General features: G+C 44.8%; 1 protein-coding gene and 1 non-coding gene across 2 annotated transcripts in view; one reads left to right on the top strand and one right to left on the bottom strand.

The window, feature by feature from the left end:
• LOC124552369 (flocculation protein FLO11-like) overlaps positions 1-27,264 on the bottom strand; it is a 106,613-nt gene that overhangs the window by 58,392 nt on the left and 20,957 nt on the right. Inside the window, exons 3-5 of the mRNA XM_047126634.1 lie at positions 24,090-24,246; positions 18,217-18,761; positions 12,996-13,879 (exon numbers count right to left, since the gene is read on the bottom strand). Of these exons, the coding sequence (XP_046982590.1) occupies positions 12,996-13,879; positions 18,217-18,761; positions 24,090-24,246 (1,586 nt within the window). The remainder of the gene's footprint in view (positions 1-12,995; positions 13,880-18,216; positions 18,762-24,089; positions 24,247-27,264) is intronic.
• Positions 17,628-17,702, top strand: Trnas-cga. The gene has a single exon. It is a non-coding gene; the product is annotated as a tRNA-Ser (tRNA).

The raw sequence follows: 27,264 nt of genomic DNA, 5'->3' as shown, positions 1-27,264 counted from the left end.
ATCCAGTAGCACGACTCTGAATTGCTTCGATGTCCTCCTTTATCTGGCCTTTTGGCGATCCCAAACACTCGAGCAGTACTCTAGAGTGGATCGCACTAGTGTTCTATAAGGGGTTTCCCTCCCTAATATTCTCTCAATAAAACAGTCGACACTTGACCTTCCTACCACCGTCCTTACGCACTCCTTCCATTTTCTATCGCTTTGCAATGTTATGCCTGTATCTATCTAGATGTAGGCGACCAAGTGGACTTTAAATTAAGATTATATATAATAACTTTTATTGATTGGTGACTCCATAGAGTGCTGTGTGCATTGGCCCCCTTCCTTTTTGCTATGCATTTTTAATGTACAGTTTTAAATATAAAACGCTCAATTAATGATTTGCAAGTACACATTTGGTATTTTGTGGTAATCTCTTGTCAAATAAAGTAATGTTAAGTCTTCACGTGACACGTGTAACAGAGGGCGTTCCAAGCCCCTGTGACACCGAGGTCTGCTGTTAGGTGAATGTTAACAGCGGTTTCAGTAATTGTGATCGTTTCATAGCTTCTGTTACTGCTAATAACTAGACACCAATGCCTACGAGCTTTAATTTGTACGCTAAAGGTATGTTCTTACCAACAGTTGGTTTATACTCAGGTGAATTTGTTGTCTTTTGTTTCTTATTCACTGATCGCTATGTGAAATGTTTAACTTCGAGCACTGAAAATGATCATTATGTGATCGAAAATCGATTTTACTGTTATCATCAAGATTACAGCCAATGCTGACCTTCCTTCTAATTTTATGACTTTTATTAATTTGTATTATTGCCTCACGTAACAAATTCGTGTCAACGGTCTTGCCGCAGTGGATACACCGTTCCCATGAGATCACCGAAGTTAAGCGCTGTCGGGCGTGGTCGGCACTTGGATGGGTCACCATCCAGGCCACCATGCGCTGTTGCCATTTTTCGGGGTGCACTCAGCCTCGTGATGCCAACTGAGGAGCTACTCGACCGAATAGTCGCGGCTCAGATCAAGAATACCATCATAACGACCGGGAGAGCGGTGTGCTGACCCCACGCCCCTCCTATCCGCGTCCTCCTCTGAGGATGACATGGCGGTCGGATGGTCCCGGCAGGCCACTCGTGGCCTGACGACGGAATACCAATTTGGTAATTGTGATGCAAAACATCATGTTATGTAATTTTTTAAAGGAAGGGAGCAGGGTTCACAAACAAATGAAACACTGTCCGAACAAGCATTGATGGCCCAACGGTACCCACCGGCCGCCGTCTCATCCTGAGAATACAGGCGTCACCCAATACGGACAGTGATGGGCATGTGGTCGGTACACTGCTATCCCACTCGTCGTTCATTTCCGTGACCAGAGTCGCTACTTCTCAACGAAATAGCTCCTCTACTGCCCTCAAAATGGCTGAGTGCACCCCACTCCCCAACAGCACTCGGCAGACCCAGATAGTGGTCCATCCAATTGTTGGCCAAGCCCGACAGCGCTTAACTTCGGTGATGTGACGGGTATCTACATCTGCATCCATACTCCGGAAGCCACCTGACGGTGTGTGGCGGAGGGTACCTTGAGTACCTCTATCGGTTCTCCCTTCTATTCCAGTCTCGTATTGTTCGTGGAAAGAAGGATTGTCGGTATGCCTCTGTGTGGGCTCTAATCTCTCTGATTTTATCCTCATGGTCTCTTCGCGAGATATACGTAGGAGGGAGCAATATACTGCTTGACTCCTCGGTGAAGGTATATTCTCGAAACTTCAACAAAAGCCTGTACCGAGCTACTGAGCGTCTCTCCTGCAGAGTCTTCCACTGGAGTTTATCTAACATCTCCGTAACGCATTTGCGATTACTAAACTATCCTGTAACGAAGCGCGCTTCTCTCCGTTGGATTTCTCTCTCTCTTGTATCAACCCTATCTGGCACGGATCCCACACTGCTGAGCAGTATTCAAGCAATGGGCGAACAAGCGTACTGTAACCTACTTCCTTTGTTTTCGGACTGCATTTCCTTAGAATTCTTCCAATGACTCTGTCTGGCATCTGCTTTACCGACGATCAAATTTATATGATCATTCCATTTTAAATCACTCCTAATGCGTACTCCCAGATAATTTATGGAATTAACTGCTTCCAGTTGCTGACCTGCTATATTGTAGCTAAATGATAAGGGATCTTTCTTTCTATGTATTCGGAGCACATGACACTTGTCTACATTGAGATTCAATTGCCATTCCCTGCACCATGCGTCAGTTCGTTGCAGATCCTCCTGCATTTCAGTACAATTTTCCATTGTTACAACCTCTCGATATACCACAGCATCATCCGCAAAAAGCCTCAGTGAACTTCCGATATCATCCACAAGATGATTTATGTATGTTGTGAATAGCAACGGTCCTACGACACTCCCCTGTGGCACACCTGAAATCGCTCTTACTTCCGAAGACTTCTCTGCATTGAGAATGACATGCTGCGTTCTGTTATCTAGGAACTCTTCAATCCAATCACACAGTTGGTCTGATAGTCCATAGGCTCTTACTTTGTTCATTAAACGACTGTGGGAAACTGTATCGAACGCCTTGCGGAAGTCGAGAAACACGGCGTCTACCTGGGAACCCGTGTCTATGGCCCTCTGAGTCTCGTGGACGAATAGCGCGAGCTGGGTTTCACACAATCGTCTTTTTCGAAACCCATGCTGATTCCTACAGAGTAGATTTCTAGTCTTCATAAAAGTCATTGTACTCGAACATAATACGTGTTCCAAAATTCTACAACTGATCGACGTTAGAGATATAGGTCTATAGTTCTGCACATCTGTTCGAGGTCCCTTCTTGAAAACGGGGATGACCTGTGCCCTTTTCCAATCCTTTGGAACGCTACGCTCTTCTAGAGACCTACAGTACACCGCTGCAAGAAGGGGGGCAAGTTCCTTTGCGTGCTCTGTGTAAAATCGAAATGATATACCATCAGGTCCAACGGCCTTTCCTCTTTTGAGCGATTTTAATTGTTTCTCTATCCCTCTGTCGTCTATTACCACTGTTGCAGGGTTCACGAGGTTCTCAATATTTCGTGCGGTGGGCTCGCACGGGTCGATGAGATGGGCGTGGGTGAAGAGTCGTCAAGACCTCGGCTCCAGCACGGGCCTCTCCCTGGTTACTGAGTACGGAGTCTCACTGGTGTTGCTCGATCCCTGCGCGTAGGTCGGCCCCGCCTTTTATCTCTCCGCTGGGTCGAGCGCTGTACTGAGCGCCGCATCTGTACACATCTGTCGGCAGCGTTACGCGCCAATTGTTTGATTAGCGCCGGAGCAAACAGACTGGCCTCAAAGTGTTCCCCGGTGCGATCAGCACCAGCGGCCCGCCTGCAACTGGGTCGACGGTCGGACGAGCGCTGAGGCGGCTGCCCTTTGGCTCTGTTGGTTGGCCGGTTGGTTCATTTGGGGAAACGGACCGAACAGCAAGGTCATCGCCGGCAATCGCATTAGGAAAGGACGGGCCAGGAAGTCAGCCGTACCTTTTCAAAGGAACCATCCCGGCATTTGCCTGGAACAATTTAGGGAAATAACGGAAAACCTAAATCTGGATGGTCGGACGCGGGGTTTGAACCGTCTTCCTCCTGGATGCGAATCCAGTGTTTTAACCACTGGGCCACGTCGCTCGGTTTTGGCTGACAAGGGAAACTCCCCATCACATACCCCTCAGATTTAGCGGTAAGATGGCACAGTGAACAGCCCATCAAAAACTGAACACAGATCAAGCGTGAAAAGGGGAAGAAGGCGTACGGAACTGTGGAAAAAGAAGAAAAATAGAAATAATGAGAGGTCCAAGCTCAAGATGTGCAACATCGAGTGCTTTAAAAGAATAATGCCGTCGTGGTTTTGTGGTCACGGCGTTGGACTGCAAAGCGGTAGACCAGTCTTCAAACCTCTCTGATGCCCATTCTTTTTTTCCTACAAAATTATGAACTTTCTTTACGGTCATTTAAATGTCTCTTCTCCTTCTGTAATCATGACATTTCTGGTACTATACATTCGTTGTAGAATATGAGTCTTGTGGTAAGAATATATTCCCGTTGTCGTTGTTGTTGTTGTGGTCTTCAGTCGTGAGACTGGTTTGATGCAGCTCTCCATGCTACTCTATCCTATGCAAGCTTCTTCATCTCCCAGTACCTACTGCAATCTACATCCTTCTGAATCTGTTTGGCCTATTCATCTCTTGGTCTCTCTCTACGATTTTTACCCTCCACGCTGCCCTCCAATACTTAATTGGTGATCCCTTGATGTCTCAGAACATGTCCTACCAACCGATCCCTTCTTCTAGTCAAGTAGTGCCACAAACTCCTCTTCTCCCCAATTCTATTCAATACCTCCTCATTAGTTATGTGATCTACCCATCTAATCTTCAGCATTCTTCTGTAGCACCACATTTCGAAAGCTTCTATTCTCTTCTTGTCCAAACTATTTATCGTCCACGTTTCACTTTCATACATTGCTACACTCCATACAAATACTTTCAGAAACGACTCCCTGACATTTAAATCTGTACTCGATGTTAACAAATTTCTCTTCTTCAGAAACGCTTTCCTTGCCATTGCCAGTCTACATTTTATATCCTCTCTACTTCGATCATCATCAGTTATTTTGCTCCCCAAATAGCAAAACTCCTTTACTACTTTAAGTGTCTCATTTCCTAATCTAATTCCCTCAGCATCACCCCACATAATTCGACTACATTCAATTATCCTCGTTTTGCTTTTGTTGATGTTCATCTTATATCCTCCTTTCAAGACACTGTCCATTCCGTTCAACTGTTCTTCCAAGTCCTTTGCTCTCTCCGACAGAATTACAATGTCATCGACGAACCTCAAAGTTTTTATTTCTTCTCCATGGATTTTAATACCCACTCCGAACTTTTCTTTTGTTTCCTTTTCTGCTTGCTCAATATACAGATTAAATAGCACCGGGGAGAGGCTACAACCCTGTCTCACTCCCTTCCCAACCACTGCTTCCCTTTCATACCCCTCGACTCTTATAACTGCCATCTGCTTTCTGTACAAATTGTAAATAGCCTTTCGCTCCCTGTATTTTACCCCTGCCACCTTCAGAATTTGAAAGAGAGTATTCCAGTCAACATTGTCAAAAGCTTTCTCTAAGTCTACAAATGCTAGAAACGTAGGTTTGCCTTTCCTTAATCTTTCTTCTAAGATAAGTCGCAAGTAAATGTGATGAACAGAGAGGGCAGGCGAGATTCCGCACAGGCCTCTCACAGAAATGAAAACAACAAATAAACGGGTGTCAAACATGTTACAACAAAGGAATTCAAGAGTCAAAACTTCGAAGTGGAACGGAAGAGTCAAAACAAATAGGAGGTACGTTTGTCTGGAGGTCCCTTACTTACACCTCGCTGTTACAAACGGGCGTTACAACACGATACAGACACAAATATGAATGCAGCAAACAAACTCGTCAATGACCAGACGGACAGTTCATAACATACGGGGTGATTTACGAAGATACGCAAATATTTCAAGTGATTCTACAAGTAAAACTAAAGAAAAAAGTTCATATAAACATAGGGCCTCAAATGTTTAGTTACGGAGTTACGGCTAATAAAATATTTTGCCTGAAATTTAGCAACTTCGCTAATGTGAAGACATCGCAAAACTGTACGAGGTCAAAGTAAAGCACGATTTCCATTTATTTTGTTGTTACTGGTTTGGTGAATCTAATAAAACATGTCCCAGACGTGTATCTGCAGTAGTTTTTCAGAACATCCAGACAAGCGAAGACGCAATTTTGTAAAATTTTTAATTTATTAACCACTTTGCCCAATTTTTAAAAAAAAATTCCAAACAATTGAACAAAGTATTCAACAGAAATTGGAGAGAATTTTTGGAAAAATGATGGTAATAACGCTAACTGAAACTGTATGAACGTGTCAAACAATCTGCCTTTATTAATACCATAGCACACGTGAATTCATGTCAAACCAGAAAAAAATTGTCTGCCACGTTCATACAGTTTCATGCACTCACGACTACAGAGAATACGATCGAAACTTGCAACGCATTGATGACATCGCACTTGATGATGATGATGTTTGGTTTGTGGGCCGCTCAATTGCGCGGTAATCAAAGCCCGTACAAAGCCAAGATTTTTTCACAGTCGAATTTTTTACGCAGTCCCATCCAGCCACTGTCACGAATGATGATGATGATGATGAAATGATGAAGACAACACAAACACCCAGTCCCCGGGCAGAGAAAATCCCCAACCCGGCGGGTAATCTAACGCGTTTGCCGTTCGTGATTAACTGCGACAGCACAGCCTGGAGAGGCTAGGCTAGAATCTGATTATACATTCAACCATGCATTTCTCGCGGTCTTCCCATACAGTGTCCAACTCCTGTACCACTTAACTGACGACATCAAGATAAATGCAACATACACAGATAGGAAAAGAATGGCGGAAATCCAGGACGAACCGAGAATTGGTGCTCGCAGCGGTGGAGACCTACCGAATGGGCAGAAAACGTCATCATCATTAATATCAATTTTTTCTGTGTACACAGTGGACAAGTTCTATCGACCTAGTTCAGTTGATACATTTTTGGGATTTTTATAAATTGCTAAATTGTACGAGGGCCAGTCACAAAGTCTTAGATATTATCTGAAAAAGAAATAAAGCTACATAATTAATTTTTTGTTTGTTTGCAAGTGGAAATGCGCTGCGCCGACTTGTTTTGGCTTCCATAGCGTTGTGCTACAGTACTCAGACGCACGGGATTCAAAGTCCACCAGGACAAACAAACAAAATATGAATTATCTAACTTAATTGCTTTCGAGTGATAGTTATCACTTGATGAATGAACCTCATATTAGTGGCGGTCTGCTTATTCATTTATATACACTTGAATTATGATCATACACACACACACACACACACACACACACACACACACACACACACACACACACGATATATAGGCGTCTGTGCATATACACATCGAAGCGCCAAAGACACTGGTATAGGCATTTGTAATCAAATACAGAGGTATCTAAACAGGCAGAATACAGCGCCGCGGTCGGCCACACCTATTGTATTGTATTGTATGTTAACCGGGGACCTAGAAACGACGGAGAGGCTCCGTCTCCGACGCAGCCTTACCAGGTGGGATTGACGGAGGACATCGAAAGGGTACAAAAAAGCGCAGCTCGTTTTGTATTATCACGTAATAGGGGAGAGAGTGTGACAGATATGATACGCGAATTGGGATGGAAGTCATTAAAGCAAGGACGCTTTTCGTCGCGGCGAGGTCTATTTACGAAATCTCAGTCACCAACTTTCTATTCCGAATGCGAAAATATTTTGTTGAGCCCAACCTACGTAGGTAGGAATGATCATCAAAATAAAATAAGAGAAATCAGAGCTCGAACAGAAAGGTTTAGGTGTTCGCTTTTCCCTCGCGCTGTTCGGGAGTGGAATGGTAGAGATATAGTATGATTGTGGTTTGATGAACTGCCAAGCACTTAAATGTGAATTGCAGAGTAGTCATGTAGATGTAGATGTAGATGCAGCCGCAGTGGTCCACAGCCCCACGACGACTAACGCTGTCCTCTTCACCCCTCCGCCGCCCCACACCGAACCCAGGGTTATTGTGCGTTCAGCCCCCGGTGAACCCCCGCCCCCCTCCCCAGGGAACGTCTCACGTCAGACGATTGTAACCCCTATGCTTGCCTGCTTCAGTAACGGTGGTGTACGCGTATGTGGAGAACTTGTTTGCGCAGCAATCGCCGACATAATGCAGCTGAGGCGGAATAAGGGGAACCAGCCTGCATTCGCCGAGGCAGATGGAAAACCGCCTAAAAACCATCCACAGACTGGCCGGCTCACCGGACCTCGACACAAGTCCGCTGGGCGGATTCGTGCCGGGGACCAGGCGCTCCTTCCCGTTCGGAAAGCCGTGCGTTATACCGCACGGCCAACCGGGCGCGACGGCAACACCTATATAAGACAACCAATGTCTGGCGCAATTGTTAGATCGGTTACTGCTGCTACAGTGGCAGGTTATCAAGATTTAAGTGAGTTTGAACGTGGTGTTGTAGTCGGCGCACGAGCGATGGGACACAGCATCTCCGAGCTATCGATGAAGTGGGGATGTTCCCGTACGACCATTTCACGAGTGTACCGTGAGTTTCAGGAATCCGGTAAAACATCAGATCTCTTACATCGCTGCCGCCGGAAAAAGATCCTACAGGAATAGGACCAACGACGAGTGAAGGGAGTCGTTCAACGTGACAGAAGTGCAACCCTTCCGCAAATTGCAGCAGATTTCAATGTTGGGCCATCAACAAGCGTCAGCGTGCGAACCATTCAACGAAACATCATCGATATTGGCTTTCGAGGCCGAAGGCCCAGTAGTGTACCCTTAATGACTTCACGATACGAAGCTTCACCGAAATTGGACTGTTGACGTTTGGAAACATGTTGCCTCGTTGGACGAGTCTCGCTTCAAATTGTATCGAGCGGATGGATGTGTACTGGTGTGGAGACAACCTCATGAATCCATGGACGCTGCATGTCAGCAGGGGACTGTTCAAGTTAGTGGAGGTTCTGTAATGGAGGGGGGGGGGGCGTGGGCAGTTGGAGTGATACGGGACCCCTGATACGTCTAGGTACGACTCGGGCAGGTGACACGTAAGTAAGCATCCTGTTTGATCACTTGCATCCATTCATGTCCATTGCGCATTCCGACTGGCTCGGGCAATTCCAGCAGGACAAAAAAAATGGTTCAAATGGCTCTGAGCACTATGGGACTTAACTTCTGAGGTCATCAGTCCCCTAGAACTTAGAACTACTTAAACCTAACTAACCTAAGGACATCACACACATCCATGCCCGAGGCAGGATTCGAACCTGCGACCGTAGCGGTCGCGCGGTTCCAGACTGTAGCGGCTAGAACCGCTCGGCCATCCCGGCCGGCCCAGCAGGACAATGCGACACCCCACACGGCCAGAATTGCTACAGAGTGGTTCCAGGAACACTCTTCTGAGTTTAAACACTTCCGCTGACTACCAAACTCCTCAGACATGAACATTATTAAGTATATCTGGGATGCCTTGCGACGTGCTATTCAGAAGAGATCTCCACCCCCTTGAGGACAGCCATGCATGATTCATATATAGTGTGTTCATTAGGATACCTTATGCAATCCAGCTGCCATACAGATGCTCCGTCAAAGGATTTCAATGATGTTGGCCGCAGTTGGGCATTGAAATGTGTCAATGGTAAAATGTAAAAGCCTGTGCCAGACCAGGACTTGAACCTGGATCTGCAACTTAATGCGAGCAGTCACGTTAACAGTCTCGGCCATCCAAGCACACGCACTACTAGCACTGTGTCATCAGCCCACGAACCCCTCGCTCCACATTCCGATTCCCACTACGGGTTCGAATCCCAGTCCGACAAAAGTTTTCACCCATTACCATTTATCCATTTCAATGCCCCGATGCGACTAACGTCACTGAAGACCTTTAAATAAGAATTACGAGCAGAAATTCGTCCTAATGCACGCAGAAAGTTTCTTCAGATGCTCCTCAAACACAAAGTGCTGAATGTTGTTAGCTAAAAATAAAAGTTAGTCTGCGGCGGAAGCACATGACCAAGTTATTGGCTAGACAACAGGTAAAGTGCAACTTTCTGTGGCTTCGGCACTAGGGGGGAGGGGAGGGGAGGGGGTGGAAGGTGTCGGGTCCATCTCCCCAATGGCCTTTTATCCCTAGAAAAATCCGCAGTACACTTTTTAAATATTGCAATTTTACGGTATCTAGCCATAATATTTCAAACTGTTCGCTGAGGGAACCACAAGTAACTACCTACAAGCAGTTCCAAAGTCCATGTATCAAACGTCTAGCAGTGAGAGATCATGTCACTGGGAATAACTTTTGTTGCAGACAAAATGTTCACTCAGGCTCCATGACACAAGCCGTCCTTTTGCATAGGTTATGCCCCTGAGAGGCAGCACTGTGCAGGCAACCTGCTGTGCACATTTGCAGTGTTTGTTGCCTATAATCCAATCATCTGCTTCACATGAAAAGGGGTTGGTCTTTCAAAATAAAAATTCATACTTCGCTTCTAAAATACCTTTCTCTGCTTGGAGACACCCACTCTTGTATTTTTGTTGTTGACAGTCACTCTATCAGTTTACTGGGGTAGATGATAAGCAGCGCACCTGCTTAGTAGACTCTGGTAGTTCGATGAAATCTCTTCGTCCCAGGATTGGTGACCCCTAGTGTTGCCGAGAAATATGTTAGTGAAATTTTGTCTCTAACAAAAGCTTTTTCCCTGTTTCATGATCTATCACTTCTAGACGTTTAATGGAAAGACTTTGAAACACCCTGTTTACATGTAAGTCTGCAGGCTTTCATGGCCGTTGTCACTGAAGTTAAAATCTTCTGGGTTATTAGGCCACGTCATGTTTCTTCTAAAATGTTCGACGTTTCGACCCCTCTGCAGCAAAAAATCCTGAGGAAGATCCCAGCAGAGGGGTCAAAGCGTCGAACATTTTAGAAGAAACATGAAATGGCCTAATAACCCAGAGGATTTTAACTTCACCGTGTTTACAGACGAATCCACTTTATTGCATCACATGACAGAAATTATAACAAAATTTCCAAAAAAAAGTAGCGTCAAAATGGCGAAAAAAACCACCAGAGTAGTGGTGGTGGTGGTGGTGATGGCGGTAGTAAGTTCCCATGGGACCAAACTGCTGAAGTCATCGGTCCCTAGGCTTACACACTACGTAATCTTACTTACACTAATTTACGCTAAGGACAACACACACACACACATGCCTGAGGGATGACTCGAACCTCCGACGGGGGGAGCCACGCGAACCGTGGCAAGACCCCTCGTACCGCGCGGCTACCCCGCGCTGCAACCACCAGCGTATTAACAGTTTTCGCGAAGCACACATTCACTTCCTGTGGAACACCAGTGTTCTGCAAAACATACACCGACTAATAAAAAACCGCAACATCAGGACAGAGTTGTGTGACAAACGAAAGTTGGTTAGGCGTGTTTCTACATCTGAAAGATGATGGCTATTCAAATATCACGCTTGTCGCATAAGAGGATGCATATCAGCACTCTATCTTCAGACCAGAGTGGCCTACCGGGACCATCCGACCGCCGTGTCATCCTCAGAGGAGGATGCGAATAGGAGGGGCGTGGGGTCAGCACACCGCTCTCCCGGTAGTTATGATGGTATTCTTAACCGAAGCCACTACTGTTCGGTCGAGTAGCTCCTCAATTGGCATCACGAGGCTGAGTGCACCCCGAAAAACGGCAGCGGCGCATGGCGGCCTGGATGGTCACCCATCCAAGCGCCGACCAAGCCCAACAGCGCTTTACTTCGGTGATCTCACGGGAACCGGTGTATCCACTGCGGCAAGGCCGTTGCCGGATGCAAATCAGGCTTGCATTAAATACACGCTGATACGGTCGTGAGCGTTAGTTACTTTACAGATTGCACGTGGCGAGTTCTGTTAGTCAGGAATGCCTTTAAAGCTACAACGACAACATTATCACCACCGCACTGAATTTGAACAAGGTCATATAATAGGGCTACAAGGGGCTACATGTTCATCCTGCGATACTGCAGAAAGACTTGGCAAGAATTTAGGCCCTGTACATGACTGTTGGCAGTGTGGTCACGAGAATTTACGGTCTCTACAAGTCTGGGTTTCGGATGGCCACGTTGTAGTACCGAGAGAGAAGACCACCGTGTTCGCCGTATGGTTCTGGCGCATCATAGTGCAGCTGCAGCAGTAATTTGGGCAGCAGTTTGCACCACAGTGACACAACGGAGACACAACGTACTTTTATAGATCGGTTACTTCATCGACAGCTCCCAGACACACCCTGTAGCGAGTATTCCACTGACCCCAAACCACCACCATCTGCGACTTCATTGGTCTCAAGAGAGCTCATTGGAGGACAGGGTGAAGGTCGGTGGTGTCTTCTGATGAAAGCTGGTTCTGCCTCAGTGCCAGAGATGGCCGTATGTTGGTCAATAGGTGGCCAGTAGAGAGCCTGCAACTGACTTGTCTGCGTCGTATACACACACACTGGAACTATACCTGGAGTTCTGGTCTGGGGTGTGATTTCATCTATCACTGGGAAGACTCTCTTGGTTATCAAATGGCTCTGACCACTATGGGACTTAACTTCTGAGGTCATGACTCCCCTAGAACTTAGAACTACTTAAACCTAACTAACCTAAGGACATCACACACAGCCATGCCTGAGGCAGGATTCGAACCTGCCACCGTAGCGGTCGCTCGGTTCCAGACTGTAGCGCCTAGAACCGCTCGGCCACCTAGGCCGGCTCTCTTGGTTATCCCATGCACCCTGAACCCAAATTTGTGCATCAGTCTGGTGACTGAGCTGTTGTGCTGCCATTCATAACAGCATCCCAGAGGGTGTTTTCCAACACGATAAAGCTCTTCCACATAACACTGTTGTAACCCAATATGGTCTACAGAGTGCCAACATATTGCCTTGGCCTGTTCGATCACCAGATCTGTCTCCAGTCGAGCACATATGGGACGTCATGAAACGAGAAGTCCAGCGTCATCCACAAACAGCATTATCCGCCCATGTACTGACTGACCAAGTGCAGCAGGCATGGAACTCCATTTCGCAAACTGACATCCGGCACCTGTACACCATGCTCGTTTTCATGCTTGCATTCAATATTCTAGCGTTTACAATAGTTATTAATGTACCAGCATTTCCTATATGTAATGGATTATCTGGCACTTACATTAACATTGGATCTTGCAATGTTAGGAATTTAAGTATGTTACCTAGACAAATGTATTCGCAAAATTTCATTACTCTACATTAATCTCTTTTTGTGTTGCGGTTTTTTTCAGTCAGTGTTGTCTGGAAATGCCTGTTTTAGAGTGTTAAAGTGTAAATTAATCTCACCTGTGACTGGAAGAGGTGGTTGACAAGCTGCAGCCCTTTGTTGTTGCATCTGCAGCCACTGGTGCTGGTCGTAGACGTGGCTTTGTGCCGGCACTCCATCACAGCCCTGGCAACACTGATTTTGTCCGTAACGGTCGGTGCCATTATGATAGTACCCTGGGCCGTGACTGCCCTGTTGGTGGTCACCGACCCAATACGGGGCCCTCCAGTAGTCCTTCACTGCACTCGTTTGGGGGATGGGGAGACCTGGAATGTCGTCATCTGCTCTGTCGAAATACCTGGGACCAGGGGGTGGGGGCCGTAGCGCCAAAGGTGACCCTCCGGGAGTGACCGCACGGCTCGGGTTCGTCACCTGGTGGCTCTGGTTTGCGGGCGGTCCCACTGGATGGTGCCCCACGATGCAGGGGACGTGCTGGGGCTGGGGTGCCCTCGCTTGGAGATTGGTCACACTCTGGGGATAGCTTCCAGACAATATGCTGTTCTGTGGTGATGGTTGCGGTGCCACTGGTTCTCCAGTCAGAAAAGTGAAAGTGGGGGGTGCGTGCATGTTGGGAGACGTTTGAGGCACGGGCAGTGCCGTGCTGGTGGAAAACTCTGAGTACCCAACCCCACTGCTGACAGTTACGGGTTCAGACGTCCTTTCTGTGCGATGCTGGTACTCGTTGGCACTGAAGAATGGACTGCTTTGGAAGACTGGGCTGTCACAGGACGGTGTGCAGGGAGCTGACGAACTGGTGACGCTGCTGTTGGATGGGGTGTGTCCGTGTGTCCGCGAATGAGCATCCAGGAATCCGGCCAGACTGTTGGAGGAGGTGCCATCAGTTTCCATAGGAGTCGATGGTGATCCTAGAGTCTGGAGATCTCCCCGTACCAGTGGGCTCAACCTGAAACACACACATATACATAAATAAATGCTACTTACCCTATTATGATAATATTCTCATGTTTGCAAGTCAGGTCATACAGGGTGAAAAGTATTTAAACCGACAAACTCTGGGAGGTTGTAGGGGACATCAAAACAAATATTTTTCCCTAATGTTATTTTTTCCTATGAGGAGTATTTAAACCGATAGAGGAAGATTTCTCTGGCGTCAAATTAATTAAACCAACAAACACTTTTCCATTTTTTTATGACCAAGAGACAACACACTAACACAACCCAATTTCAATTACAGTAGATTTTCAAGAATGCTTCCATTGACATGTAAACAAAGGTTACACCGTCGGATCATGTTCTGTCTGAAACTGGCAAAAACCCCAAGAGTATCCTGAATTGTTCCTGCTGCTGCTACTATCCGGACAACCAGATCCTCTTCTGATGCAACAGGAGTTGCGTAAACAATGTTGCGCAATTCTCCCCACACAAAAAAGTCCAGAGGGGACATATCTGGGGATCGAGCACGCCATGGTACAGGACCACCTCTGCAATCCACGTTTCTGGGAACAGTCGGTCCAGGAATCGACGCACACGACGACTGAAATGTGCCGGCGCCTCGTCATGTGCTGTCTTGTAGGGAGCGGGACGTCTTCCATCAATTCTGGCAATGCTCTGGACAGAAAATTGTAATAGTGCCTGCCATTTAATGGCCTAGGTAGCAGACACGACCCAATTAAACAGTCCCCAACAACACCGACCCACACATTAACGAAGAACCGCACTTGATCAGCGCTAGTAACTGTGGCATGTGGGTTATCCTCACTCCAAACATGCCAATTGCGCATGTTGAAGACTCCCACGCCCGGGTTCCCGGGTTCGATTCCCGGTGGGGTCAGGGATTTTCTCTGCCTCGTGATGGCTGGGTGTTGTGTGATGTCCTTAGGTTAGTTAGGTTTAAGTAGTTCTAAGTTCTGGGGGACTGATGACCTTAGATGTTAAGTCCCATAGTGCTCAGAGCCAGAGCCATGTTGAAGACTTCATCACACCCGAACGTTGATTCATCGGTAAACAACACAGAGGATGGAAATGTAGGATGCATTTCACACTGTTCCAGGTATAACTGCGGAAACTGTGCTCTGGGTGGATAATCAACTGGTTCCAGGTTGTGGACACGCTGTAACTGAAATGGACGTTACAATTGCTCTCGAAGGACTGTTCTTACATTCGTCTGATTCGTCCCCATGTTACGTGCAATTGCACGAGTACTTACTGAAGGATCCCGCTCCACATGCTGCAAGACAGCTTCCTCAAATTGCAGCGTCCTTAAAGTGCGACGGCGTCCCTGTCTAAGTACTCTGCTAAATGACCTGGTTTCACGCACGCGTTGGTACACAGCAGTAAAGGTCATATGATGCGGGATACGGCGATTAGGATATTGTTGTTGATAAACCCGCTGTGCAGCTCGTCCGTTGTGGTGTGCTACGTAGTACGCACCAACCATATCAGTGTACTCACTACAGGTGTATCGCTCCATTAGTAAACAGAGACAATGCACTACTACACTGGTGGACAGCAGTTGCCTACAACTGAAGAGCGTAATACGCCCTCTAACAACTGAAGATCATAATACCACCTCTAACAACTGAAGAGCGTAATACGGCCTCCACCGGTTTAAATAATCCCCATAGGAAAAAATGACATTAGGGAATAATATTTGTTTTGATGTCCCCTACAACTTCCCAGAGTTTGTCGGCTTAAATACTTTTCACCCTGTAGAATCATCTTGACAATATTTCAGCTGTAAATATGGCCTCCATCTTCAGGTGCGAATACTGCCAAACCTTGACCAAACTGATTCATACGAATCAGATGAAATTATATGTCCCAGAGACGTATTATGTACCCAATGAAAACTGGACAAACCAACGAATTAAAATTTACACCAAGATTTGTATTCGAACCCAGGTCTCCTGCTCACTAGGCAGGTAAGCTAACCACTGCGCCACCCTGGCACTGCAGCTGACACAGTTGCACATATTACCCAACTACGTCTCCCTCCCTAAAACAAACTCCAATTCATGTCTCAGCCCATCTTGATGTAGTAGGGTAATCCATGCAGTTACGTTAGCTTCATTGTCTGGGTGGGGCAGTTGTTAGTACATCTGCCTAACGAGCAGGTTTGAATCCCAGCCGTGGTACAAATTTTAATTCATTGTTTTGGTACATTTCCATTATCATGGTTCATAACACACAGAACAAAAAGCTCCTGTGAGAGCAATCGTCGCTGCTGCCCCATAATGGAAACTGAAGCTACATCGTCCCAGTGGTGAAAGCTTGCATAAACAATGGACCGTTCTTGGGTATGCACTTCTGCTGGTGCTGGCTGAGACACTGTTTTCTTTTGATGTCAGATGAAACCGAATTCCACTTTTTACTTAAAGGCTAGCCCTTCTCTGTATTCATAATATCATCTGCCAGTCTAATTTTAATCGATTCCTTCAAGACACAGTCCAGTAAGGAGACCCACAGACAATTACCTGTATCTCATCATGCATTATCCGATGCCACCCCTCTATTAGTGCTCCTCCACAACAGGTTTCTCAGGTTGTAGTAACCATGCGTTGCGATAGTGCTCAATACATTGTATTTTCCCACAATGGTAAGGCATTCAATAAACACTGGACTTTTTCGGTATTAGATCATCTTTAACTGAGCTGAGGCGTTCTCTAACCATTGCTGGTGGGAGAAAAACTCTTCTAATATTTTGTCTTTTAGAAATGTTTCCCATCTTTGAAGAGGGACTACCAGTATATGGTGGGAAAGTAACTGACCTACATACATCTTCTACTGGTACTCCTAATAAAGACAGATATGTATGTCTGCATAGACATTCCGCTCGAACACGTGCTTAAGATGTTCCAGCTCTTGTGTCAAAGTTCTGTCTGAGGTGGCTAAGTCCTCTTTGCTAACGTCCTCAGGACCTCCATGCCTTGGTACGGTGGATGACAAGTCGTTGCATGTGGATACTGGTCTGTATGCATTGGTTTTGTATAGATAATGTGTCCCAAAGTCCCATCATCCTTTCTGTAGACCACCAAGTCCAGAAAAGTAAGTTTTGCATCCCTTTAGACGTCGACTGGGAATTTGATGCTGGTGGGGGTGGGTGGGGGAGGTTAAAGCAATGAAAATGATCCAAGAGACAATTGAGATCATCTAGTCAACCTGGCCACATCACAAACGTATCGTCGATGTACCACGAAAAACAGGGTGGTTTAAAAAAAAATCCCTGTCTTCAACATCTTATACAAATATTGTGTCAAAATGACTGTATGATCCAATTCCAAACCCAAAAAGCATATTACCAGTTAACATATAGTCACTTACTTGTCCTATTACTTATTTCATTGATAAGCTACTTTCATGGTCCAGAAACCACATTATAGTACCTCTGTATAATATAAGACACATCATCTTACTTACAAAAAATGAATAAGTTAGTGGTTATCAGCTGCACACTCACGCCAAAGATGTATATGTATTTAGCTGTAATTAAAACTGTTTCTGATTACTGATTTTGACACTTTCTCTGGTAACTCTGAAGACATCCTATTTCCATGGCTAAGCCATGTCTCCGCAATATCCTTTCTTTCAGGAGTGCTAGTTCTGCAATGTTCGCAGGAGAGCTTCTGTTAAGTTTGGAAGGTAGGAGACGAGGTACTGGCAGAAGTAAAGCTGTGAGGACGGGGAGGGAGTCGTGCTTGGATAGCTCAGTTGGTAGAGCACTTGCCCACGAAAGGCAAAGGTCCCGAGTTCGAATCTCGGTCCGGCACACAGTTTTAATCTGCCAGGAAGTTTCACATCCTATTTGTTCAGAAGTTCATTGAACAGGTTAAATTTGTGCTCATGTTGAACAGACTATCTTAACACTGATCACTCCACTGCATGATGGCTGAACCAATCCAGCACACTTTTCAGCTGTACAGTTATAAAACTATAATAGTTCACTGTATCCACGCACATCAATTTACTTTCACTGCCACTTTGTGATTGTGAATAAGACACTCTGGCTAAGATATAAACAGGTAACAAAACATTAAAAAAGTCATACCATGAGCCGAACAAAGAGCATTATGTCATTATCATGACCAAATGACTTGTTCGATATCTCAATTAACCTAGTCAACAGGACCAGCCATGCCTCTGAGGATGTCCAACGTAGTATTGGACGAAACGTTAGGAATAGAAGTATTCCATGGACCACGGCCATATAACCCAGAAGAATTATCAACAACAGCACCATCCGGTCATGAAAGCCTTCATTGTATAGTCACAGTTCGGACTCACCTAGGTCTCTCGTCCAGAGCCAGAGACATGGACCTCTGTATGGCGGTGACCCTCAACGGCTCCTGCCCTCCCTCCGCACAGAGTGACGACGACCTCTGGACCGTCCCCAGGCCTCCGTGCTGGAATCCTGGAGTCGCAGACGTCGGCCTCTTGACGCCGAGGGCGCCCAGTTGGCCGCCGAGCACGGTTCCTCTGTCGCCCCTCCCGCAGGAGACGTCCGTGACCGAGTGGGACCTGCCGGTGGCGGTCAAGACCGATGGCGGAGGTGGACTGCTGGGCAACGACCCTCCGCTGTCGGCCATCCGGACGTCGGTCAGGGAGGTGGACCTCCCAGCGGAGTGGAGTGCTGCCAGGGTCCCTGTGTGCTGGGCCTCCTCCTGTCCACTATTGGATTGGTCACCTGCAGACAGGAACTTGTCCATGACAAAAGCTCCAGCAGAAGATGCGTCTCGAGTGGGTGGTTCGAACTGATTGTCCGGGATCGTGACGCCGGCCTCTGCCATCGCCGCTCCGTACAGGAAGTCTCCGGCGTTGCCGAAGCAGTCCTGTGCAGATGAACAGTCTTGAGCCTGACAGAATCCTCGACACATTGTGACTAGACAAAGGCTTGCGACTGTGCAGAACACAGTACACTGAGGTGACAAAAGTTTTGGGGTAGCATATTCACAAATACAGACAGATGTAGCTTTGCATAGGCAAGAAATAAGAATGCAGTCCAACTGAATTGATCACTGATTGTATACGGTTATGTTGGGCTACTGAGAGACTATTTGCAGCCATTCATGGACTTCATGTTCCAAAGCAATGATGTCATGTGACCAGGCCACAGTTGTTAGAGATTGGTTTGAAGAACATTCTGGGCAATTCGAGTGAATGATTTGGCCGCCCAGATCACTCGACATGAATCCCACCGAATATGTATAGGGCATAATCGAGAGGTCAAAAAAAATGGTTCAAATGGCTCTGAGCACTATGGGACTTAACTTCTAAGGTCATCAGTCCCCTAGAACTTAGAACTACTTAAACCTAACTAACCTAAGGACATCACACACATCCATGCCCGAGGCAGGATTCGAACCTGCGACCGTAGGTAGCGGTCGCACGGTTCCAGACTGTAGCGCCCAGAACCGCTCGGCCACCCGTGCGGCAATCGGAGGTCAATTCGTCCACAACATTCTGCACTGGCAACGGTTGCACTATTATGACGGCTACAGGGGTAGCTAGGCTCAATATTTCTACAGGGGACTTCCAACGACCCGTTGATTCCATGACACATCGAGCTGCCGCACTATGTTGGTCAAAGGGAGCTCCGACACTACATTAGGAGGAACTCCATGAATTTTATCACCTCAGTGTGCGTTGCTAAATGAATTAAAAGATTGTGGAAAGATGTGTAAGTAGTGATGGCGCATGCAAATATGCGTTACAATATAAAAACAGATTGTGTTTTCCTTTTTCTTTATGATAGACACGACTTAATAGTGATTTATTTAATACACTGGGATAAACTATATTGTTTGTATGTTTATGATTTCCGCTCTGGTTTTTTATTAATGCTTCAATATGTCCTACATCTTTCACCCCCTCCCCCCCCACCCCTCCCCGCTGTACCCCATGCATCACTGTTCCTGAATAACAAAGACAGAGAGCAAAAATGAAAGTGTATTGCAAACATCACACCCACCACAAACCCAACTATTTTCATACACTTACATACTAAATTCCCTCGTATACTCTTTTTTTTTTTTTAACCAACAGCTAAAGCCTTCTGAGTTACAAGGGCTATAATTGTAACTGAACTTAATATATTGATTTTACATATATAAATTGAAATATTTAAAGGTGTATTTAAATTTATAATTAGTAGTTTTAACATATTAGAGACATAAACTGAAAAAAGAGACGGTGACAGCAAAAATCGAACGCAAGCCAACGAATTGCCAATTGGTGCGTTTGACCATTGCATCACGACCTCGAGACATCAGGACTTGTTCAAAAATCCCTCACACTGTACTCATAAATCTGTAGACGGCGTTTTACCTTTTCCTATGGCGCACATTGGCGTAATATTCTAGGAACTTGAAAGGGGTACCTATCTGTCCCAGTCACATAGTCTGAGCAGAATCGGGGATCACCATCCTATACCCTCTCCTCCTCAGGTTTAAATTTTGGGTAGGTGCCTAACTCTTTCACTTTCACCTCTAGCGATGTACTGGAAGAGGACTTGTTCAGCTGATCATTTACGGAAGCCGACATGCTGCTTGCACAATACTTTACACACATTTTCATACAAAAATACTGATATGCTATGAGGAACATAGACCCTTAGTGCCGGCGGGGATTACGCCACATCAGAGCATGTGCAGTCGAAAACACAGCTACATCCGCACCCCTTCTCCGAGTTGACTGTAGCACAGCTGACCGTCATTTTAGTCATTTTAACACTCCTGACGGATTTCTTGTTATCACAGAGAGACGGCTACAAAACATGTTTTCGCCCATTATATTTGCATAACAGCATACAATCGCAGAAAAATGGCGTAATATTAGCGCTATTCCCGGGATATAAACTGATGATTCTTCTTGGGTTATCAGCCGAGCTGTGGTGTCGTGTCTTCGCAACATTTCGACGGGTTTCCTAGTGATTAACTTCAGATGAAATGTTGGGTTCAGGTCCACATCGTTCCTTTATAGCTGTTGGACTGCAGACTCCTAGGTCGAGCGTCCAATGGGTCGACCGGTCACTTGCCTCCAGGAAAGATGTCTTGATTGGAGATGGGGAGGGGGGGGGGCGAGCCCTGATGGGATTGACGGGTATCTGGGCTTGAAGTCCTGGTGCTTCCTGAGTGTTCCACCCGTTGCCTCTGCTTCTTCCATATCAGACCTTTCCTGAAGTAATTTTGCTAACGCCATATCTCATGCGGATCTCAAATGTAAACTACAAGATACGTCAGGAATGCTTTGATGTGAAAGTGGTGGGAGCAGCTGGCGAAAAGGCTGTACAGGGACTCGCTGTCCAGATACCCTCACTTGCTCACCACCACTACCACCTCTTATAGAGGCATACGACTGGCCCATTCAGTGGGTGTATGTGGTCGATCAGCTATGAGGGGACAAACTGGACCTGAACCTGGCACTCAACCGTAAATGACAAGGAAGAAACGCCTAGAAATGTTGCCGTAACATGGCGCCACAGCTCAGCTGATAGCCCGAGGTGCTATAATCATTTAAAGTCGTCGAGCGAGCCTACATTCCTTTATGTGATACATGCTTCGATCCAAGGGCACTGTAACATGAGGTGTTCCTCAGGGTTCCGTTTAAGGACCACTTGTTTTTTTTTATGTAGGTTATAAGCTTGCCTAGCACCATAAGACTCAGCTCTAATCCTCTTTTCTTGCAAATGAGAAGCATAATTTTTTATAATTATAGGATGGGAAATGAGTGATGTAGCATCTCGTATTTTGGAGAGTAGTCATGTTTTGGTTCACAGGCAATGGGCTGGCTGTTGGTTGTAGTACAGAATGGAATAATGTATCTGATATGTATAATTGTGTCCCCACGGACAATCTACCTTCTTGCAATGGTGGTATGATGAGATAGGAACTGAGATAGTTCCTGGAACTGTACTTCGATGGCAACTTCCTTGCAACCTGAAGAAAACGAATACATCTACTTTGATGAATAGAAAATTCACCACAATTAGCACCATTTATACACTGAGCTTTATACAGTTATCGTTTCAGGCACTTCAATGCAAGTGGCAAGAAAATTTTCGGCCCAAAATTGGTAAGTCAGTGTCATACGTGATCTCATTTCACGAAGCTAATTGTTGTTGTTGTGGTCTTCAGTCCAGAGACTGGTTTGATGCAGCTCTCCATGCTACTCTATCCTTTGCGAGGTTCTTCATCTAACAGTAGCTACTGCAACCTACATCCTTCTGAATCTGTTTAGTATATTCATCTCTTGGTCTCCCTATACGATTTTTATCCTCCACGCTGCCCTCCAATACTAAATTGGTGATCCCATGATGCCTCAGAACATGTCCTACCAACTGATCCCTTCTCCTAGTCAAGTTGTGCCACAAACTCCTCTTCTCCCCAATTATATTCAATACCTCCTCATTAGTTATGTGATCTACCCATCTAATCTTCAGCATTCTTCTGTAGCACCACATTTCGAAAGCTTCTATTCTCTTCTTGTCTAAACTATTTATCATCCATGTTTCACTTCCATACATGGCTACACTCCATACAAATACTTTCAGAAACGACTTCCTGACACTTAAATCTATACTCGATGTTAACAAATTTCTCTTCTTCAGAAACGCTTTGCTTGCCATTGCCAGTCTACATTTTATATCCTGTCTACTTCGACCATCATCAGTTATTTTGCTCCCCAAATAGCAAAACTCATTTACTACTTCAAGCGTCTCATTTCCTAATCTAATTCCCTCATCATCACCCGATTTAATTCGACTACATTCCATTATTCTCGTTTTGCTTTTGTTGATGTTCATCGTATATCCTCCTTTCAAGACACGGTCCATTCCGTTCAGCTGCTCTTCCAAGTCCTTTGCTGTCTCTGACAGAATTACAATGTCATCGGCCAACCTCAAAACTAGTATGGCACTCCAATTAACTTACTGAGGAATCTTCCAGTGACATATTCACAAAACAGTGACCACGGCACTACAGAACAGATTTTTGATAGGATTGAGTATGAGCTGAATGCTATTAGTGACAAACAAACAGGTTTATGAACACAATTTGCAACATGGCACATGCAGAACTACCTCCATAACCTACTTGAATACATAAGATTCATTTAATTAAACTATTGAGTAGCGATTCACTGAAACTGTAGTGTTAACATTTGAATACCTTATCATGGTTTAAGTGATGTTTCAGTCATATGGCTGATTATTGGTATGTCTGCTTTCAAAGGTCCTCAACTACTTCCATTGGTCGATCCATTACCTAACACGGCGATACCAAGATTCATGGCTCAAAGGAATTGTTCTATGAAGAAGGGACGCACACTTTGAAGAGAACCTCATCAATTTTCGAGATTTTAAACATGGCTGAAACAGCAACTGTTGAAATTCTTCACGGTAAATGATGACAGCCAAAACAGTTGCAGGATAAAGATTGGCCACGGTTTCGGTATATATAAATATACCTTCATCGGGAGTAAAATACATAAAATTAAAAAATTCAGATGATGTTTTAACTACTGACGACGCCTTTGGCACAATTGTTTTATTAATCTCCATTCCAGGATGTAATTTTAAGTATTTTACTTTTGATGAAGGTATATTTATACATACCGAAACTGTGGTCAAGAATTTTAATAAATCTTTATCCTGCAACTGTTTTGGCTGTCATCATTTACCGTGAAGAACCTCGTCAATGTTGTAGGCCAGCAGTGTAAACACTATGGGGAGAAATTTTAACAGGCCGTGCATAACCACACTTACAGTAAATTTCAACCCAAAATATCATAGGTGATCCATATACAGACCTATGGACTGTTGAGTCTAGATTGCTCCATCACCTTCTCAGCCTACACAGGGTAGAACGCATGAAGATAATATAGAAGACGTTTGCTAATTACTGTCAACTGTAAGTCACAGATACGTACTGTGAACATTGAAAATCTGCTGGTTTAAGATGATACAGGGTTTGTTTACCAGATACACCTATCTCGATTTGGGTTTCTCTTCGTTTTCCCAAATGATTCACAGTAATAATTCATAGACAATAACTTCCTTGTCCAGTATTTAGAACCTTAAAATGAAGGAAATTCGTATGATGCATAATTATGACAATTTTTCTATCTTGTATCCCTTCAATAAGTCTTTGGGCAGGGCGTACCTGTGGATCCGCAAAAGGCGGCAGCAGCGTAGTGGGGGCTCCGATGCCGAGGTACAGGTGATCGATGCTCGGCGAACCCAGGGTGACGGTGCTCACCGATGCCGGGGACGCCGGCCCCTCCTGTGACCAGTACGCCGACGAGCTGCCCTGGTTGAACCTGCAGACATTCAACCAGTTTCTACTGAAGATGACGACCACGAGCATGCCGAAACCCAGACCAGGTTACAAGGCGCCAACGCTAGGTGAACAGCTGTCAGCATCCGGATACAGAGCTGGTGCTAACCTCCACAAAGTTTTTATTTTTGTCTTTTGGTATAAACTGCGCAATGGTGCAAGTCGAATGTGATAGTTATTTGCGAGACGGATCTGTTAATATTTTAAAGTAGTTGTGTTGCGAGATTTTCGTTCAAATGAATGAGCAGGAGTTGAATGTAGCGATCAAAATATTCTAGGGCAATAATCGACAACGGAAGTTTAGTGACAGTTGGGAAAGCTTTGGATGGTGCTTAAAATTCCGATGTGAGCATCCAGACTATGTTTTGCGTCGTTTCCCTAAATTGCTAAGTTAAGTGCGGGGACTGTGCCTTTCAAAGCAACATGGCTCGTATCTTTCCTCGTTTTTCCCCAATACAGCTTCTGCTCATTCTCTAACGCCTCTGTTGTCAACAGCACGTTAAACTTCAGTCCTCATTAACTCTTCCTTGTCTCTTTGATTTCAAGACTCATGAACGGGCGTCTCTTTACTGATATATCTGTGCAGCTTGTAATGGTTCTTTATTTATGCACTCCAACCCCAGTTCTCGATACCAGTAATATCGTACTACTTTTCTGCGAAGTAGCAGACATATTTATTGTGACAATATTCACATTTGGTTTTGTTAATGTATAGGTACTCCGATGTATCGATATGTTACAGTGATATGGTACTTGTGTGTATTCATTTCTGTGAGACTGTCATAATCTTTGACTTACTTGTAACCGTTTTGGCGCGAATGCTCACGGAGCAGTCTTTGTTTCACTTTGCAGAAGTTAAGTTGTTATTTCGCTTTGTAAAAGAACAGTCAAGCCTTGTGTTTGGTTAAATTGGAAATTAAATATATGAAGATTGATACAAAACTGTTTTCTTGATGATGTGACAATTAAGAAGAAGTATATGTGAATTTACAAGAAGTTTAAAAGTTGTTATTTCGCTTTGTAAAAGAACAGTCAAGCCTTGTGTTTGGTTAAATTGGAAATTAAATATATGATGATTGATACAAAACTGTTTTCTTGATGATGTGACAATTAAGAAGAAGTATATGTGAATTTACAAGAAGTTTAATAAAAATGTGCATCGTGAACACCAAGTCAAAAATTATTTCTATCATATCATTGTTCTGATCTGGGATTGTTTGATCATTAAAGAATTTCCTGAAAAGCGCATTTGTTAGGTCTTCAAATATTACTAAAATACAGATCTGGACCGTCTAGCAGTCAAAGTGGAATCACCCTAGAATCAGCAAGATGAGCCATAACAACTTCGACGAAATCTACGTGTGAATCCATTCAAGATAAGTGCCAAAATTAATGACTTTTTTACAGTGACTTCATTATTTCCATTCTGACGATACCATCCACAGTCAATAACTTTGTTGTTGCCCGATAAAGTAAACATATGCTGCGTGAGCAACATTCTTAATCTGATTTCTAACCTACTTTGCAACTGGTGGTATTGTTTAGCTCTAGTTGACGATTCGTGAGAAGCGCATCCTGACATCCCAAGATAATAACGTGACGATATCTGTGGCAACCTCCGATGGCACATTATATTTATTGCAGAACGATCGAACTTTGTGTATGTAAAGTACAATGTGAATTATCCTGAACTCAAGCACCAGAGTACATAATGTACGAAAATAGCTTCCAGTTCTCTGGTAATGGATAAATGCAGCTCATTTAGTACCGGTTATGAGATGAACATTTCCACAAAGTTCTACTAATTTCGGTGTGTCATGGTGTATCACATTCTCTTACTGTCAGTATATTTAAGATGCTGAGAATCATAAGGGCCAAATCACACCGTCGTCGATTTTGAGATTTTAGCATGCATACAGGCTTCTGGCATCTGTTTATGTTAGGGTGAACCAGTTTTATCAGTGCTGTACCCCTACATTTAATATATGAACATTTGCGGAAAGCTGTCTCTCCCGTTTCTCTCATACTCACTTCCATATAGGTCCAAGGCACGAAATTTAATTGCGGTGAGAACGGTCACTATCTACACCGATGCTCATTTCTTAATAAAGTCTGGAAACTTTTGAAGAAACGCTGCACCGTAGCCTCGCGTACCATGGTTCCAGTATTTCAGTCTACATCCACATCTACATCTACATCCATACTCCGCAAGTCACCTGACGGTGTGTGGCGGAGGGTACCTTGAGTACCTCTATCGGCTCTCCCTTCTACTCCAGTCTCGTATTGTTCGTGGAAAGAAGGATTGACGGTATGCCTCTGTGTGGGCTCTAATCACTCTGATTTTATCCTCATGGTCTCTTCGCGAGATATACGCAGGAGGGAGCAATATACTGCTTGAGTCCTCGGTGAAGGTATGTTCTCAAAACTTTGACAAAAGCCTGTACCGAGCTACTGAGCGTCTCTCCTGCAGAGTCTTCCACTGGAGTTTATCTATCATCTCCGTAACGCTTTCGCGATTATTAAATGATCCTGTAACGAAGCGCGCTGCTCTCCGTTGGATCTTCTCTATCTCTTCTATCAACCCTATCTGGTACGGATCCCACACTGCCGAGCAGTATTCAAGCACCGGGCGAACAAGCATACTGTAACCTACTTACTTTGCATTCGGATTGTATTTCTTTAGGATTCTTCCAATGAATCTCAGTCTGGCATCTGCTTTACCGACGATCAACTTTATATGATCATTCCATTTTAAATCACTCCTAATGCGGAATTCCAGATAATTTATGGAATTAACTACTTCCAGTTGCTGACCTGCTATATTGTAGCTAAATGATATGTGATCTTTCTATAACTAGACGCTGAGGATTCAAGAACTCTTAAGTTATACCGTCCTAGCTTCTGAACCAAATATTCGTGGTGAAAAGGAACATTTCAGAAATTTTACAACAATGAAGTGGTCAACAGGTTTGCATGAAATGTTGTTTAGAGTAACATATTT

This window comes from Schistocerca americana, chromosome 10 (assembly GCF_021461395.2).
Source record: "Schistocerca americana isolate TAMUIC-IGC-003095 chromosome 10, iqSchAmer2.1, whole genome shotgun sequence".
In the NCBI taxonomy this organism is placed as follows: domain Eukaryota; kingdom Metazoa; phylum Arthropoda; class Insecta; order Orthoptera; family Acrididae; genus Schistocerca; species Schistocerca americana.
This window is presented reverse-complemented; position numbering and strand designations above follow the sequence as displayed.